This window comes from Wickerhamomyces ciferrii, contig 00029 (assembly GCF_000313485.1).
Source record: "Wickerhamomyces ciferrii WGS project CAIF00000000 data, strain NRRL Y-1031 F-60-10, contig 00029, whole genome shotgun sequence".
Lineage (NCBI taxonomy): Eukaryota > Fungi > Ascomycota > Saccharomycetes > Phaffomycetales > Wickerhamomycetaceae > Hansenula > Hansenula ciferrii.
The window spans coordinates 27387-46115 of record NW_011887711.1 but is presented as its reverse complement, the minus strand read 5'-3'; the positions used below and the strand labels follow the sequence as shown (position 1 = coordinate 46115).

The window sequence follows — 18729 nt, the reverse complement described above, 5'->3', positions numbered from 1 at the left end:
AATGCAATAAAACTGGAGTTCAAATGAATCTAAACAGCAGTTTGTCTTTGGACTGAAAGATATAGACTAAAAATACAAATTGATGATCCGAAGAAAATTGTATGAGTGACTCAGGTAAACCAGAAGACACTTATATGGTAATAATGTACAGAAGTTGAAGTATGTAGCAGCAGATTCAAAGTGCAGCCCTGTGTCAGTGGATGTTCTTGATCTTAGCGGTTAGTTTGACTTTTTTCTACTTGTAAATTTGCAATTTGTTTTGAAGATCGATCCTTCATTTTTCAATCGCTACGAAAAATTTTGAACAAATCAACACCGCGCGAAAACTCGTTGGCCGCGAAACGCTTAGGCCCACAGAGCATCACGCTAGGCAGAAGTGCTAGAAGGAGACAGCCAGTCTAGGCAGAGCTTTGTCAGAGAGTTAGACAGAGAACTGTCAAGCATTAGACAGAACACTATTAAGCTAATAAACTTCAGTTGTATCAATTTAGAGAAATACAATAAAAGAACATCTACATCAAAATTTAATTAATTATAACTTAATACTTATATTAGGAAAATGAATGTCAAAGACATTAAAATAGAAAAAAATGATCAAAATAGAAATCTAACCATAAATCAATAGGTTAAATATTTTTATAAACACTCTCTATGAAAAAACAATAATATTGGATGGAATGACAATTAAAATAAAAATTAGTTATTAAAAAATATATCAGATAAGGTATTAATAAATCAATCTAACCAGTTTGAAAAATCTATGATGATTTTTCATGTTGAGTGGAAACACGTTGCATAGCAACAACAAAATCTTCTAATGATCTTTGTTCATGTTTTTCTTTGATTGGTTTACCGTTCATGAATCTATCAAAAGCTTCAGATTCAGACATCAAGTAGTAAGCACCACCCATAACACAGAAGGTACCGAATGAGAAAATCCAGACACGAACAACAGTAACAATGTCGTTCCAGTTTTGTGACCACCAACCGAATAAAGCGAACATAGTAGCAATGATATCAACAATGAAGACGGCACCAGCTAATTGCCATGATGGGAATGATGACCAGAATGGACCAGCAGCACGAGTGATGAAAATTAACCAATTTTCAGTCAATGAAATTTGTAAAAACAAAACACCGTCAATTGAACCGAAATTTTGGATAATACCACCTTTTGGAACAAACATAGTAGTTAAAGTGATCCAAGTACCAACAGCTAAAATTATACCTAAAATAATAGACATACCCCATAATCTTGGTAAGTTCCATTTAACAGGTTTTGGAGCAAATGGAGCATTATCATAAGCAATAGCTAAAGTGGCAACATCAGCGAAAATGGCAATGAAAACAACTAAATCAATGTTTAATGATTCATTCAAGATGGCAATCCATAAACCTAAGAAGATTTCTAAATGTAATGATAAAGCAATACGGTAAACAACATAAGAGTACATTCTGTGGAAAATTTGTCTTGAAGTTTTCAAAGCATCAATGATAGCAGATAAACCTGGAGCCAAGAAAACAATATCAGAAGCGGAACGAGCAGAATCAGTAGCACCTTCAACAGCAATACCAGTATCAGCTTTCTTTAAAGATGGAGCATCATTAACACCGTCACCAGTCATGGCAACTAAGTAACCACGTTGTTGTAAGATTTCAACAACATTATATTTATGTTGTGGGAAAACTTCAGCAAAACCATCAGCATTTTCAACGAAATCAGCAATTTCAGAACCTGGCATGTCACCAGCACCACCTAAACCTAAACGTTCAGCATTGTAAATGTTGGTACCTAAACCTAATTGACGACAAGTTTCTTTAGCAATACCAACAGCATCACCAGTTAACATTTTAATTCTTAAACCTAAATGTCTAGCTTCGTTAACAGTTTTAGCAGTATCGTGACGTGGAGGATCCATACATGGCATAATACCTAAGATTTCCCAGTGACCTTCACCTCTCTTTCTAGCAACACCTAATGAACGGAAACCACGAGAAGCAAATTCAGAAACTTTGTTTTCATAAGCTTCATGGACTTCTTCTGGAATTGGATGGTCTTCTTCAACAGTTTTCAAAACGAATAATGGAGCACCTTTAACACAGATGATTCTTTCACCAGCTGGGGATTCAACTAAAGCAGTAACTTTCTTTGAGACAGGATCGAATGGGTGGAATTCAATAACTTTGTATTTGGTTAAAGCAGCTTTAGCTCTTGGGTATTGAGCTAAAGTTTTCAAGAAAGCCTTATCAATGGCATCTAAACCTTTCTTCTTTCTTGAAGCAGCTAAAGTGGCAGTTAACAATAAATCATCAGCATCAACACCTTCAACAGTGTATGGTTCATGTAATGATAATTTATTTTTGGTTAAAGTACCAGTTTTATCGGAACAAAGGATTTCAACACCAGCAAGAGATTCAATAGCAGAAAGTTTTTGAACAATAGCTTGTTTTTTAGCTAAGTAAGCAGCACCAACAGCCATGGTGGTGGTAACAACAGCTGGTAAACCGACTGGGACACCGACAATGGTAATAGCTAAAGTGTAACGTAAGATTCTAACAATTTTGTTAGTTCTGTAGAATGATGAGGTCCAGACAACTAATAAAGTAACAATAACTAAAACCAATAAAATAGTACCAATACCGTTTAAAACTTCGGTGAAATGACCTTGACCACCTGAAGCTTTGTTAACTAAAGCAGCAGCTCTACCGACAAAAGTGTTATCACCAGTAGCAGTAACAATCATGAAAGCTTCACCACGTTTGATGGTTGATGAGGAGAAAACATTGTCACCAAAGTGTTTGTCAACAGCTAAGGATTCACCAGTTAAAGCAGATTGATCAACTTGTAATAAAGCACCTTCGGTAACAATTCTACCATCGGCTGGGATAACGGTACCATCTTCTAATTGTAAGATATCACCTGGAACAATTTCGTTAGCAGCAACTTCAACTAAAGAACCATCTCTGATAACAACAGCAGAGTTAGCTAAGGTTTTTTTCAATTCATCGACAATAGAACCAGCTTGGTATTCTTGGATGAAACCAACAGCAGCATTCAAAAATAATAAACCTAAAATAACCCCAAAATCAACCCAATCTTCTAAACCGGCAGCTAAAATAGCAGCAGCTTCCATAACGAATTGAATTGGACCAATGAAGAACATTAAGAATTTAACAACTAAATTTTCTTTTTCTTCAGCCATTTGATTTAAACCAAACTTCTTTCTTCTTTTTGAAACTTCATCAGAAGTTAAACCATAAGATGGATCAGTTTGTAATAATTCTTCTGGAACTGGTCTAGCAGAAGCACCAGCTTCACCAGCTTCTTCTTCTTCTAAAGCATCAGCACCATTATCAGATTGTAAATCTTCAATCAATTGATCGATATCTTCATCTTCATCTTCATCATCTTCTGGAGCGGCCTTTGGGACCTTTTCAACGGTTGGTTGATGTTCTTGTTCTGAAGACATCTATTAAACTTGTTAGTAAATTGTACTCATGCAAAAAAAATTAGCTAACTAAAAGAGAGGAAATCCATTAATGAAGCTTTCAATTACTCCTCAATCTTCAATTCAATTCAATTCACATACTGTTCAAAACAAATCCCTGTGGTATCAATTTAACTTGTAAAACAAATTCAATAGATAGATAAAACGGGGTTGAATTGAGCAAAAACTTTTTTCTTTATAACTTGAACGTTTTTCCAATTCTTCCAATCTTGTTTTGATTTTTTGCAAAAAATTCCCAATCTCCCAGCGGAAAAACGAAAAAATCCAAACAGCCAATTGAAAATCTCCAAATCAGACAATTCTTGGAAAGGGCAACAAATGACTGCAATATCGCTCCGAAAAGAGTAATGCATAACCGGGAAAGGCCACAATACCAAATATGGAAATGCAACTGCCGTAAACAAAAGATAATCCTTATTGAGATGGCCCACAAAGTGTAAACACTATAACATCTCCATCATGGGTATAAACGACAGTGGTATTGAGAGTTGAAACAATTGATTGATTGGGTTTGGAAGTATTGACTGATTGAACTAATGAATGATTGAATAAGCTTCACTTGGATTCCTAATTGCTAGTTAAACTGAAAAAATTGGTACTCACTTTCAACAATTCAAACCTTTACTTTTGTATATGGGTATAATAATAAAACTATCAATTAACTTTAAAGAGTGAACTCTTATATCATAAAATCAATAGAAATGTATGGAATAATACAAAATATTTGGTAAGGTAAAGTTGAATGAAAACTTCTAACACTATTCAAAAAAAACTTCGAAAGATTCAACAATTGAAAAGTTAAAGAATTCAAATTGTTTATATATCTTTTTTTCGGATTTGGGATCCTCGAGGTTTGAGTAAAAAAAAATTTTGGATGGATGTAATTGGCAAAAGAAAAACTTTATCAGCTTGAGTGAGTTTAACCATAAAAAGTATTGAGTCTCGCATACCAAAAGTCTCTCATTTATGTGTTCCTAATCATTTTCGCTAGTCTTTAAACAGTTTGAAAATATCTCAAAGTTTACGTTTTCCCGAATAGAGCAGCCTTTTACCACCACAATTAGCATGCAACTCCAATTGGGAAAACGTCCTATGGAGCCGGCCGTGGATACATTGGGACTAGCTCTGACTACGTTATGTACTGGCTAGTCTCACTTCGTTGACTCGTCGATGTATAAAGCTCTGCTGGTAAATTTCCAATTTGCAAAGAACCAGTTGAATCCGATTAATTGATTAAACACCTACGTAAGTGTCGAGAGAATTAAAATGTCGACGAAGTACATGGTTAATCATTTTCTGTGAAGCTTTTTTCCTATAGCTGATGGATATGATCATCTAATTTATGAAATTGATTGACTTCTCATGGTCCATACTTGAAAAATATTTTGCACGTAGATTATTTCGTGTATACACTAAATTCCCTCCATATTTATTTGAATTACCTCATTAATCTTAATTGTCAATAGTTCATCGACGTTGAATCAAAAGAAAAATCACATCTCGCTCTCGCTCGGGTTTACTTTTTTTCACGCGGTAAAGACTCAATTAGAGGTATATACTATATAGATACTAGGGCCAAATTTTGTAGGTAGTAATAGTATAATCTAACCGTTAACGTATATATAAAAGACTCAATCATTTTTATGATAGCTAGGTATTTTCTGATAGTTGTCGGCCGTATGGTATACATGTAAGACTACCACTGGATAAAGCTGTCACACTACATATAAATCATCATGAGAATATTTAAAATGGGCCTTACTCGACGTCAATCTGAGAATAGGTACCTGATATTTTAGCTAATCGATCAGCCATCTGATTCCTAAAACGATTATACCATATACTTCTCACTTCATTGACTACCCTCACATCCTAACTATCCATTTCAAGAAGTAGCCAAATACTAGATCAAGACATATTACCGTTATGATGAGCTAGCCTTATCTTCCATTCAGCTTACTTATTCATGTCTCGGTGATTCTTCCGGTTTGACCGAGAGCTTATACTAATTCGCTTTTACTCTTATATACTCATTAAGGTTTGATCAACATGTTACCTACTACTTAAAGTATCCGAAACTAGTCCCCTACTATCGACTATTGAGGAATTAAAATTAAAACATGGTTGTTCAAAGCGCAATATTGTATTGTTAAAGGTTCAGCTTCTTGAGGGTCCAATTGAGTTCTTTACACCAGGTATATACTAGTCGATTTATATATGTGATACGCATTAAAGTAGCGTTATTGATTGGTTTCAATTAGGCATTATATACATTTAAATTAAACCCATGATTCTACCTGTAGCTGGCCTATAAATTATTTTAATCAAGCTTCTTTAATTTGTATGCGGAAACTGCACTTTGTTGTAGAGTAACTCAATGATGTTGATTTCCTATTCTTTGGAAGCTTAGATTAATCACACTGATCAATCAAAGATATATTTAGAGGCTCTTTCAATAAACTGAAGCTCCCATAATGGAAAGGAGCCAACATGAAACTTACAAATTATACATCTTTTTAAATTAACAATGCACTTTGGTTCTTATTGGTACATTTAGCTTCGAGAATAAATAACGTCTATGCGATGCTATATATTTGTTGCCTGTTACTCTTGGATCTTTACGTCAACTTTATAATTCACCCATTTAGCCATGTACATAACAACGAAAAGTCAATTCATCAAATCTCATCACGTCTATAACTTTAAATTGGTTCGTAATTATACATTTATATATATACGTCTATATTCAATGTTCACATGCTTAAATGTTCACCATGAAATTGTGCAAACTAATGCTTGGGGCTGGTATAACCCCAGAATTAGTTAGACAAGCCTGAACGGTTGAAAAAAATCTGATATAACTGCATATATATATAGTATATATATCAGCTAGTCGAACCTTGCTAATTTTGGATCAATAATTGGTTAGGACTAGCTAGCTTGCAGTAGTATTAGATCCTAGTGCTTCAGTTCCACTTATATGTGATTGACTATGAGCTCAATTCTAATATTTCTATTCTTTGTACGATACAAAACCTGATCAGCTCTAGTATATATATTTAGTAGCTACCTTGCTTAATGGTTACACATGCTGTCTACCACTTGCATGTAGCGCAAATGATGTTTCGTTTTATTCACAAATAGTTTATAGTTTATGGAGTATCTACTATCATCTATGTGTTGATGAATCATATTCCCCATATATTTCGATAAAGAACCTGAGACTTGAATCTCGATTGTTTTGGGTTCATCAGCTTGTTTGTTTGGTCAAACTCACCAAATTTAGAAAAAATACGCCAGCATAGTACTGTTTTGGTAAACAGATTGGATAATTCGGGAAAATTGATTTTCCTAACAAAGATTTGAAAGACTCTAAGTTGCCATATCAACTTAAAATCTTTATTTTTTGCACCACTATCACCGCAAAAGTGGAAAGTTGAAAATTGAAACAGAAGTTCAAAGAAAAGGAAGTAAGATCCGTTACCTTGGTTCCTACGTATCTTTATTCCTCGGTGTGTTTACACTTTCGAAAACAAAACAAAGCTTCTCTCGATAAACGAGATTTCATGTGGATGTTATAATTTCTAACAATTAGCTAGTCCCATGAACCCTTAGGTACCAATGTTTGGTATCTTGTATGTTAATCAACTTAAAGATTCAATTAATTAGTAGTTTATGGTAATTCAAAAGAAATGTTTAAGTGAGTGTTCGAATTTCTGTACTTCGATGTCGAAGTATAAAATTTCAGGAACATGATTATCGCTCTTCACTATTCTTTTTTCTTCGTTGACGACCAGCTTCAGTGATGGAAGCTTCAATAATTTTTTAATTTTCGCAAAAAGATTAAATTTTTGCAAAACGTGTTGAATTTTCGCAAATTTTTAATTACAATTCCTAAACAAGCGAGTTTTGCAGCCAATTTTTGCGCAAAAATAAAGAAAATATCCTAAAAATTATATGAAGCCATACATAAATAATGAAATATAAAGTTTTCTTTCTTCTTTTCGTGTCCACTGTCCAGTGTCTACCCCAAAATTTCAAATCCTAGTATAAGATTCTTGGATTGATAAGCGATTAAGGTACTAGAGTCTAGTTGTAAGTATATGTACTCAATTAATCTACCTTTGAAAGGAACATGAAAGGATTTTCATTCACAACTTGAAAGTGACTATATACCAAACTACAAACTATCTGGCGTAGATGTTTGAAAATTGACAGGTGTGCAAGCTGCCCATCATCTTGATAATAAGACTATTCTGCTATTGGGTGTCACCGTTCACCTATTACACAACATAAAAGGTGCAAAGTGCATGAGGTGCAAGGTGCAAGTTCCATTCTGTATCCGAGGTTAATATTAGTTATCGTGATTATTCGTGGATTTGAGATATCTAGATTACAGAATCTATGTATATATGAGGTAAACCAAAGGAACTTACAGCCGTACCTCCAGAGCTGATTTTAAAGTTCAAACTCCAAGTTCCAAGTTCCAGTGCAATTTTAAAGTTCAAATAATATACAGTACGTACTACCTTTCAGAAGTACTCGAGACATTTTTATAACGTAGAACGTATGAGTTGACGTTGAAATATTAGGCAACGTTTAACAGCTGCTGATTTACCTTTAATAATTAATGTCGAAAATTAATCATAGCTATTAGAAGTGCAGTATTACGTACTAGTTCTATAAATATTGATTAAAAATTAAAGTACAAAAGTTTTGTATTAATATATACATAGTACTATAGTACTATATAGTACTATAAGCTGTACTTCCGATATTGATCCAAGTCGTCGATGTAATTTTTGCTTGATATCTTGATATAGCGATTCAATGATGGCCTTGCATGTGTAAGATCCTCATGAATATCTTCAATATAACCTGTACTTACCTCAAGCTATGGATCATCTTTCAGCCAGTTATATTGCAAGGCAAGTAAATATCTTGAATTGACTAGAGCTAATATATATAGGATGAACGAACACATGATGGTCGTCTAAGTGTTGTCGGCAAGCGATGATCTTAATTTTGGTCGATGGTATAGGGATAGTAGACTCAATGTTTGGATTACCCTAAACGTACAATATAGCTTATGAATCACAGTTTAATTAATCCATTTAATCCGAGTATAAGCTGAAGAGCATGAGCGTAATTGTATATCATCGATCGAGTCTTATTAATATTTATATAATTATCCGATGATTCTCGGGAGTTATAAGTTATAACTTATAATTTATATCAGCTACGTTTAATTCAAAATGCACCGATGTACTAGTAGCCTGTAGGACGTCTCGGTAAAATCTAAAAGAATTATGTACTACGTATTGGAGCCTAAAGACATCATTTTAAGTTTTTAAAATGTTATGATAGGCTAGGACTTAACTTCAATCATAAGAAAGTATCTTTATATCACATCTTATAAGTGGCCAATGGCTGCCTATTCCCGAGTCCCTACTCTTATCTCTGTTACCGTTAGATCGTTATGGGTTATAACTTATGGGTAGGTATGTAGTACGTAGTCTGTAGTACTTACTACTTATATTCCCTGGGCAGGCCCGGTTGAATAAGCCAACGAGCGTACGCCAAATCTCAACCCGAGATTTGGAAGTAAATTTTGTTTATTTCAATTCGTTCTTGAAATATCTAGATTCTAAGGTCTTGTGACAATATACTTCACAGTGCACACTAGTAACGATAAAAATACATCATATGTTAATCTTGAAAAAATAATTATATGATCTAGAGTTGACCTTAGAGCATTTCTGATCTTGAAAGATACAAAAAATGAATATAACACGATGGTTCTTTCATTTGGGTGACAAGGACTGGCGAGCTGTGCCTAAGAAGACTTCAGAACTTGTCCTTATAAACCGCTTGAAATATCCCCATATATATGTGCTAATATGATCTGATTTGTTGGTTTTAATTATCAAAAACTCTAGGCAGAACTCTACAAGCCAGGTATAAGCGGGAGAAAGTCATGAATATTGATCCTTCTAGTCTAACAATATTATAATTAATAGCTTTCAACTTCATGAACGTACTTCAAATTAACCGTTGAATCTTCGCAATTTTCTCCAGACTGGCGAAATCTTTAAATTTTATTTTTGCACGAGTTCAGTAGCTCGTAGCCTAAACAGAGCATCAACTCACATATAACTGCTTACCGGCCCTCACTGCTCAGAACTCAGTGCTCAATTTTCTCGATTACCCCAGTACTTAGGGTTTCTTTATAGGCTAGGTACGTAGGTGGGAGGTAAGAGCTAGCTGCTAGAGCCTATGAGTGTGATTCGAATGTATTTTAGGCACAGGTAACAGCTAATTCAGTTAGTTCATGAGCTGATTTTAGAGTAAAGCTAAAAACAGATCATACTACAAGCTTTATATATTCTGCCTAGTTCAACTCTTTTATATAGTAACACGTCGATGCTTAATTAATTTAAGCTAAAACTGACGGCTCCAATTTTAATATATATGAATTAAGTACTATAGCTAGCAGATATATATAAAATTTAAGATGGTTATAACTGCAGCACAACTTGAGCATATTCTCAGGCCGGTACGTTGTTAATCTATTTAGCAGCAGCTAGTAAATATTTAATTATAACGTAAAATTTCGATATAGGCTACAGCTACGACGTCTTGACTTTGAGCTCCATGCCCCGCATTGGAATTTGTGTACATATTAGCATGTAAAAGTCTATAGAGTCGACCATATATTTATGTGTATATATGTGTTTGTTTATTATTCCTCATGGCAAGTTGCAACTTGAAGTCCACTCAATTTTCTTGTCAACTAGACTTAATTCTGTTCAATTCACTAGTGGTCGTGGAGTTGTTGGCTCCGATGTTACGTACGTAGATCGCTTCATTAACAAGCTGGTAAGAGACCAGTAATTATTAAGAGTTAGTTGAATGATTCAGGTTATTAGCCGCTCATGATGTTTAAAGATCTTGGCCCCTGGGGCTTGAATCTTGATGCCTGTTAAGCGTTTTGAAAACAAAACAATGTTATTGGCGGCGTACCTATTGTAGTCTACGTGTGGAGAAATCTTGAAGCTGACCAACGTTCAACAAATTGAAATTACACCTATACACAACTTAGCTTTTATCCAATTCAAAGTTTCAAAACGTACATGTGTTTCCGATTTTACAAATCTGACAGCCGTACGTAGTACTACGTAGTACTTTTCGACGGAAAAACTCTAGTGGTCGTCAGGTACAATTCGAATTCAGTTTAATATATAGTACGTATTATAATATGACCAAAGCATAGGTAAACCTACTCGAGTACATTTATTGTGGTTGTGAATGTGTATCAATAGGCTAATTCTACCGTATACGACAAGTATAATGGACCATGGTATCACTCATCATTCCCTATAGAACTTACATGAATATCTATAGGCAAGAATCTGGAGAGCATCAAATTTTAATTTTAGCCTCTTGAAGTCTTGACTGGGATCGCGAAGTGCAGAAATACGTAGCTTTTTTCCTTTTTTCTTTCTTACAAGTTGCAACGTAATTACTAGACTCTAGAGGCTCCGTGAATTTTTCCAATCCTCGAGTACAGCGCTACAAGTTGCAAGCATTAATAGGTATCTAACTTATAAATCTATTTTCATGGGGAAATTCCTTGTAAACTGTTAATCAAAGTTATTCTGGATCCTGTTTCGTGTATAGCCTACCTATTGACGATCTTCATAACTAGTTTGAACTTCCAATCGATTCTATGGATAATGGTAGTCTGTTAGCGTAATTACGTTCCAATCAAAACTGTTTCAATTTTTGATCAACTCTATTGTGCAGAAGAAACAATAGATTTTATTGGGTGCAGAATCAGAATGGCTCAAATAAATCTCGATGAGTCCTAGACCTTTTTTCAAGTTAGCTTGATCTGTGGCTTTCTAGCAGCTACGTCATATATATATTATGTGAACTTTGAATATCTGGGTAGTGGGTAGTTATAAAAACTTATAAAGCTACTGGGCTGCTTCATACAGAAATTACTAATTTGTTGAGTTGTATAGTTGTACACCAGGGTCCAGGGCCGACTTAACGGCAAGCTCGCGGGTAAACCGCTAAATATCAAACGTCTAATTCTAGATGAGTAAACTGTAAGCCGTAAGCTGTTTACCACAGTATATCGATTTCGACCTCTTAAATAACCAGCTATCACACAAACGTCGACAGTGATTTCAGCATTTCAGCTGATCCATATCTGATTAAAGTAGATGGCATTTGAAATTAAGAAGATTCAGTCATTTTGATTATCAACTCGTCATCCTCTTCAAGTTGTAAAGCTCAATAATGGTGTTAGTGTATGGTATTTTTATTGAGATTTTGAGCTCATTCAAATTGTTCACTAGATTCGAGTCTCAACGTCTAAGTATATTCCACCTAACTTGTATCTTGTAACTTGTAACTTGTAACGTTGTCGGTAAATTATACGTAAAGAAACCGATGAAAAATTCGGATTTAATAATTTTATAATATGATTTTTAAAATCCGCTAAAAATTAAAATATTTTTGAGCGGTATATGCCGGTGAATTATTAGGTAAGCCGGATATTTAAGGATATTAATGATAGATTTGAAAAAGTATAGTTAATTAAATAGATAAATAAATATACTTTTTTTTTAATCAGAGCTACTCAGAATGATCCAATAATTATGTTCCATCTTTCATTTCTTCAAAATTCGATAAAAAAAATTTTGATTATTTTCTATTTTTCTCATTTTAAAGCAAAATTAAAATTATTAAGGTACACTTTTTTCTTGAAACTAAAAAATCCAAAAATTAAAAGTGGCTTTAAATGCTTAATTAGATAATTAGGTAAAAATAGAGCTGAAAGAAAGCCTGGTGATATATTTAAAAATACGAAATATAAATTATATTGACCTAATAATTGACAAACCATGGCATTTAAAAAAAGATTACATAAGTATTATATAATCACATGAAGTAAGTAGCATGAGCTCACACGACACATTAATAATTACATTTAATTCAATTATTATAGAGATATAAAAGTTTAAAACGAAGCCAGCTATTTACTAGATTATGTGAATGTCAAAGATAGCCTTCTCTATAATTCATATCGTATTACTATCGTTTACTTTAAACTTATTAATTAAATACTACAATATTAGCCATTTCAATTATTGAAGATGTATTTATTTAATTATGCATTTGGTTGGGTATTAGTATTCTCATTATTCTCACTTGGTTCTGCTTGTGATTGTGCTTGTGCTCGTGATGTTGTTTCCCCTTGACTGGATGATTGTGATACAGTGTTTGCTTCAGCTGATGGTGGACCATTACTCTCTGTATTTGCAGGACTCATGACATTATTTCTCAAATGTCTATTTCTCAGTCTTTCTTCAATCAAACGTCTTGATTCATCGTAAAAACTATTATCAAAATCATTTCTTGTTAATCCATCATTATCTAAATTAACCGTTTCAACACCGGTTTCAGTTCTTCTACTAGAAACTCCTGAAGAGAACAGACCTGGGAATCTTGGTTGACTCAATCCTCTGAGTATTGAGGCACTTAAAGGATCTCTTCTTGCTGGGGGACTTTCTGTGGTTGGAACTCTTGGTAATGATAATGTTGATAAAATAGAATTTGCAACAGCAGCCTCTGGGGTATCTGTATTGACTTGAGGCACTGCAGTAGCAGTAGCAGGGGTATTTGATGGTTCTTCTGGCCTTCTAACTAATGTGTTTGTTGATCTATCTAGTACAATAATCATTGGGTGGTCTCTGGATGTTGGGTTCAATAAAGACGCAATATTGGGTATATTAATTTGATCTGGTGGACCTCTTTCATTTGAACCTTCTTCCACAATTGCTTGACGACATAATGGACAAGTTGAGTTTGACTTCAGCCATTCGAAAATACAACTTCTCCCAAAATAATGGTCACACGGTAAAGCTAATGGAACATGCTTGTACTCTTCTTCTTTCTTTTCCTGATTTAAGGTTTCTCCTGTTGAAGCTGATGTTGATGGTATGGCTGTTTGATTAGCAGCTGTTTCATTGGATGTAATTGCAGGAGATGTAACGTTTTCAGTTCTCCTCACTTTTCTACCTGGTTCTTGTGATTCTTCAGCACCATCATCACTTGACCTACGTTTTCTCTTTCTTTGACCATTCAGATCTTCATCTTTGTCATCTTTGGTATCAATGTTTTCTTCTAAGCCCTTCCCATGTGAAATTTCATCTTCGTCATATTCATCATAACAAATTGCACATGATTTATCATGAACTTCACTTTTTTTTTTAATCTTTAATTTTTCAAAAGTCTCTTTCTTTATACCATTATTTCTTCTAATATTAGCAGCGATAGCACTTAACGCCAATGATGCTGCAAATTCAATAAGAGCGTTTAGTTGATTTTCATTTCTATTATTTGGGATATTTGGAACATTTAGCAACAATGAACCTGTTCTATCACCTCTTTGATTATCTTGAGCACCATTAGTAGCACCGGCACCCGTTTGTGGTCTGTTATTATCTCCATAAACATAACTAACAGAAACCAACATGTTTCTTTCTATGTGTTCTTCAGGAACTCTTTGTGTAGTATCATTACCAGCGGAAGAGATTCCAGGTCTAGAATCATCAGCGGTTGTAGAATCTTGATTATTATTTCCATTATTTGAAGCGTTTGCATCATTATTATCACGACTATGATCCCCTGCAGAGGCTGGTGCACCAGATGGACGATTTGGAGAACTTTGTTGTTGTTGTTGTTGTTGTTGACTTGATGGTGGTGTTTGGTTCGGAACAGTGTTTGTGGAATCTGAATTATTCAACAAGACATTTGGTAAATTTAATATGACATTCTCAGAATTATCCTCACCAAACCTGAAGATCACAAAGTTATTGGCTCTTCTGAAAGAAACAAAGATGTTAGTAATTTTTTTTTAGGGGTTTTTTCTGCTATGAAATACAACATACCTTTCCATCTGAAATGACTTTTCTTTCTATACTCAAAAGGGTTCACTGATAAGTCTGTAGAAAAGACAGGAAACGATCGTTCACAGCTACCAAAAAAGCTTGGAAATGAAATCTGCTTCTTCTAAAAGTATCCCTTTCAGCTTTTGGACAGAACTAAAGCGTATCTATAACCTATGTTGTGTTTTGTTGTTTGAATTCATAATCGTCAAGTTAGATTTGTAATATTTTCGATTTTGATTTTCTCAGCCAAATTAATTACATCACACTATGAAAATTATATAATCCAGTTTCACGAGTCTATATTTACTTACTACTACTACATAAACAAATCGTTTCACATAGCATATATTAAGTATTCCTGTAAATAAAATCATGATGGCGTAATATTAAAAATTGTTTGATGAATAGAAAAAATTCCACAAAGTGTTAAACATAGCAAAATTCCTGAAAAAAATCGTACCGAGAAGAAAATTAGCTGATTATCTTCACAAAACGACAACCAGTGCGGTAAGAACCATCATTGATGATAAGTAGAGCCAAATTTTGTTCTTGAAAGTATCATAGCTACCAGAAGATCCAGAGTTTGACCCAGAAGTGGAGCTATCAGTTGATCTTGCAATTTCAGTATTTGAAGTTGAAGTTCTTCTAATTGTACCTGATACAGAAGAAGCAAATCCTGAACTTCGAGAATAACCACCACTAGTTGAGCTTGATCTTCCTGTAGAGCGTAAAGTTATTGACCCTTCCAAGATACCACCAGTATAACCAAAAACATCAACGTTTGAAGTAACATCTTCACCAGATTCAAATAATTCACCAGTTGTAGTTGGATATATATCAGTACTCCAAGAAGATGAATATTCTGGAGCTTTGATTGCAGATGGAATAGAACTTTCAACAACTTCAATCTTTTCATCCTCAGTATATTTGATTTGTGCAATTGAAACTTCTTTATCTTCAAGATCAAAAACGACATATGCAGATCTTAAAAAACTTGAACCTAAAGTGATTGAATTATCATAACTATCTGTAACACCCAAAACACAAAGTGTACCAATCTTAACTCTAATCAACTGGTATAATGGCACACTTATTTTTTTACCTTGGAAATCAAATACCAAAAATCTTGACAAAGATTCTTCTAAAGTTGGACAAGTCATTGTGTAAAATCCATAATAAGCTGAATAAGAAGCACCAAGCGCCTCAATAACCTCATCCACAAATCTTGGTGGCAAATAAGTCATTGTTGTACCAGCATCAATAGTAGCCGGATATGCTGTTGTTGAAAAAGTTGTTTGATTCCCTTCAACATCAGTACCAACACCCGTTATAGTAACAACAAAGTATGAAACTGTATCAATACCGTAGTCTTCATATGGGTTTACCAATGGCAATGTTACCAAATCACCGTTATATTTAGCATGATCAATACCACCAAATAAAATTGACCCAGTAGATGAATTAAAAGAATCTGCATATAATGAGTAAACCGTCTTTTTGATTAACCCATCATTCTTTAGCCTTGATGGAAAGTTCTGATATGTATAATTATCACCACCGTCTAATCTTCTATTTGTACTTTCAGCTTCCTCAAAACCAAGACCCAAGACACCACCATCAAGATTTGCTTGTGAAGCAATACCAAAAGAAAAATTGTCTAGTTCAAAATCACTAATTTTCAATTTATCAGTGACCCATTCACCATTTGCAGTAGATCCTTCGGTATAACCAATTTGTAAAGGAGGAGCAGAACTATTTTTTTTGAGGGATTCAGATGCATCTTCATCAAAAGATCCATAAATACAATCATATGTAGCAGATGCATAAGGAACATAAGCACTTCCAGTTGATGTTCTTGTACCTGAAGCAAAACCAGCAGCACGACTTGCAGAAGGAAATGAACTTGAATCAGATTCTGCTCTTTTTTGAAAATTTATATCTTCAATGGCTCTTTTATTGTTTCTAGTTGATGATGAGCAATATGGATTTCCCTTCTTCAAAACCCAAGTATCTGAAGTACCAGTCCCTAATACCAATTGAAATTCTTGTTCTGGAGTACCAAAAGTTGCATTTATGGAAAAAAATGTCAACATATTTTGAAGCACAACTGGTGAAGTATCATTACCACCACCACCACCTTCAGCCCTTTTCAATAACCTTTTAACATGTGGATGATTGAAATCAGCATCTTTTGCATTGATATTGAAATTAAGTTTAGTGACACCGTCTATTTTTGAAGCTAGACAAACTTGTAAACACAAACCAATTGTGATAAGCACCTTGTTGATAAACATAGTTTCTCAATTTGTTGTAGTTGATGAATAAATGGAATCCATCATTGAGCACAGTAACAAAAGCTGAATATCACTCCCTTTTATATCATATCGCTTAAGCACAACTGAAAATAATTAATATCATGCACATGAGGACCTTGGACCTTGGACCCTGAATATGATAACTTGATATTCCTCAGAATAATAAAATAATTTTTTATCAGTCACTCTCAATCCAATTGTCTACAAAATGATCAAAAGGCAATCAATATTGACTTATGAGCCCAATGTATCACCGACGGCTTTGCTTCTTGAATCTTCACTTTGTCATTGTATAGCATTCTTCCTATCCATCCAATCAATCATCAACACCGGCATCATCATCTGGTTCACTAACGCGACAGAGTGACCACAATTGTTTACTCATTTCAAAATATCTCAACCGTGAACCGATCCAAAACCAAGATAATATCTTAAAATTCCAGCCAAAAGATCCACGTTCTTCAAATTGAACAATCAGATTTGGAAATGCGTACAATCGTAAAGTAAAATTATGAACAAAAATATTATTTAGATTTTATTTAATGACGTATTTTAATAAGAGCGATAATACAATTACACCCGAACACCACGTATAAGTGCTATACAAATTACAATATTAAGCCATCATCATCATTCTAAAAATTTTAATGTTCATCGTTCAATCACAAGCTATAATACACGAGAGCAATAATAATTAGAGAGTGACCAGCTCCAAATGATCATACACTACATTTAAGGTTCAAAATTGATATCCAGCTCATATATTATAATGTTTTGCACGTTTCAGTTACCTAACAAAATCAAGTTTACCATTGTAATTCAGCACCATCATAGTTCAAAAACTTACCGTTTTGTTCTTTAGTTAATGGATCAATGACAGTATCAATCAACCCTTTTGCACTTTCTTCTTGGGTAATTTTATCAAATGGTAAATTGTTCAATAGAGCAGAAAGTTCAGGTTTATATTCAACATATTCCTTTAAAACTTCTCTTCCACTTTCAGTGTCAACAAGACCTGGATGAGCAGCAACAACAGTAATACCTTCAGGAGATAACTCATGTGATAAAGTGATGGCAACATGATTTAAAGCAGCTTTGTTTTGACCATAAGGACCTGTTGAAATAGGGAAATTTTGGCTTAATGACCCAGCAAGACTTGAGATGATAACGACATGTTTAGTCTCTTTTTTCAACAAATATGGTTTAATAACTCTCAAAACTTCAAAAGGACCCAAAACATTAACAATATAATGATCAATCCAAATTTGTCTTTCTAACTCTAAAACCTTTTTAGCGGCACCTGGTGCAGAATAAGCAGCATTTGAGATATAAACATCAATACCATCTTTAGCAACTTCCTTGATTTGAGAATCAATAGAATCAATTGATTTTAAGTCAGAAACATCTAATTGAATAATGTGTAATTGACCTTTATATTTTGATTCCAATTCAAGTAATTCTGTGGCTTTTGATGGATTACGAGCTGTACCAATAACAATATTTGATGAATCAGCTTCAAGGTACTTCTTGACGATTTCGAAACCAATACCACGATTAACACCTGTAATGAAATATGTTTTACCCATGATGATTGTAATAGTTTAATTTGTGACTTATAGTAATATATTAAATTAAATTCTGTTAATTAGCTTAGCTGCACCTTATAGTACTTGTGGTTTTAAAGCTTCTTAATTACTCGATGAATATATTCTAGTCGAGTAATATACCAATTCTTGAGTTTATGGAAATTCATGTAGTATTTATAGTATATTCAAATCATCAATAATCTCGTAGTGTATTATTGATCAAAGGGCTCATTTATAAGCAACAGTAACAATAGTATTGGGTGGGTCTTTATTGTTCTTTATTGTCATGCTTATAAATATTACAAAGCAAATACCGGTAAATGCGATCACTCCGAGAACTGAGACATTTAATGCT

General features: G+C 33.9%; 4 protein-coding genes across 4 annotated transcripts; all 4 read right to left on the bottom strand.

Annotated features, from left to right (window-relative positions):
• Positions 1 to 758: 758 nt before the first annotated feature.
• Positions 759 to 3470, bottom strand: BN7_1326 (plasma-membrane proton-efflux P-type ATPase; the record flags this gene model as incomplete). Its single annotated transcript, XM_011277970.1, has 1 exon — positions 759 to 3470. One exon carries the CDS (start codon positions 3468 to 3470, stop codon positions 759 to 761), a length of 2712 nt encoding a protein of 903 aa, XP_011276272.1.
• A 9220-nt stretch (positions 3471 to 12690) lies between these two features.
• On the bottom strand, positions 12691 to 14481 carry SAN1 (ubiquitin-protein ligase SAN1; the record flags this gene model as incomplete). The annotated part of the gene is made up of 2 exons (XM_011277969.1): positions 12691 to 14380; positions 14474 to 14481. The coding sequence occupies 2 exons, from the start codon at positions 14479 to 14481 to the stop codon at positions 12691 to 12693; spliced, it is 1698 nt and encodes a 565-aa protein (XP_011276271.1).
• Positions 14482 to 14958: 477 nt separating this feature from the next.
• Positions 14959 to 16767, bottom strand: BN7_1324 (pepsin-like aspartic protease; the record flags this gene model as incomplete). The annotated part of the gene is made up of 1 exon (XM_011277968.1): positions 14959 to 16767. One exon carries the CDS (start codon positions 16765 to 16767, stop codon positions 14959 to 14961), a length of 1809 nt encoding a protein of 602 aa, XP_011276270.1.
• An 827-nt stretch (positions 16768 to 17594) lies between these two features.
• BN7_1323 (SDR family oxidoreductase) lies at positions 17595 to 18374 on the bottom strand (the record flags this gene model as incomplete). The annotated part of the gene is made up of 1 exon (XM_011277967.1): positions 17595 to 18374. One exon carries the CDS (start codon positions 18372 to 18374, stop codon positions 17595 to 17597), a length of 780 nt encoding a protein of 259 aa, XP_011276269.1.
• Positions 18375 to 18729: the final 355 nt, after the last annotated feature.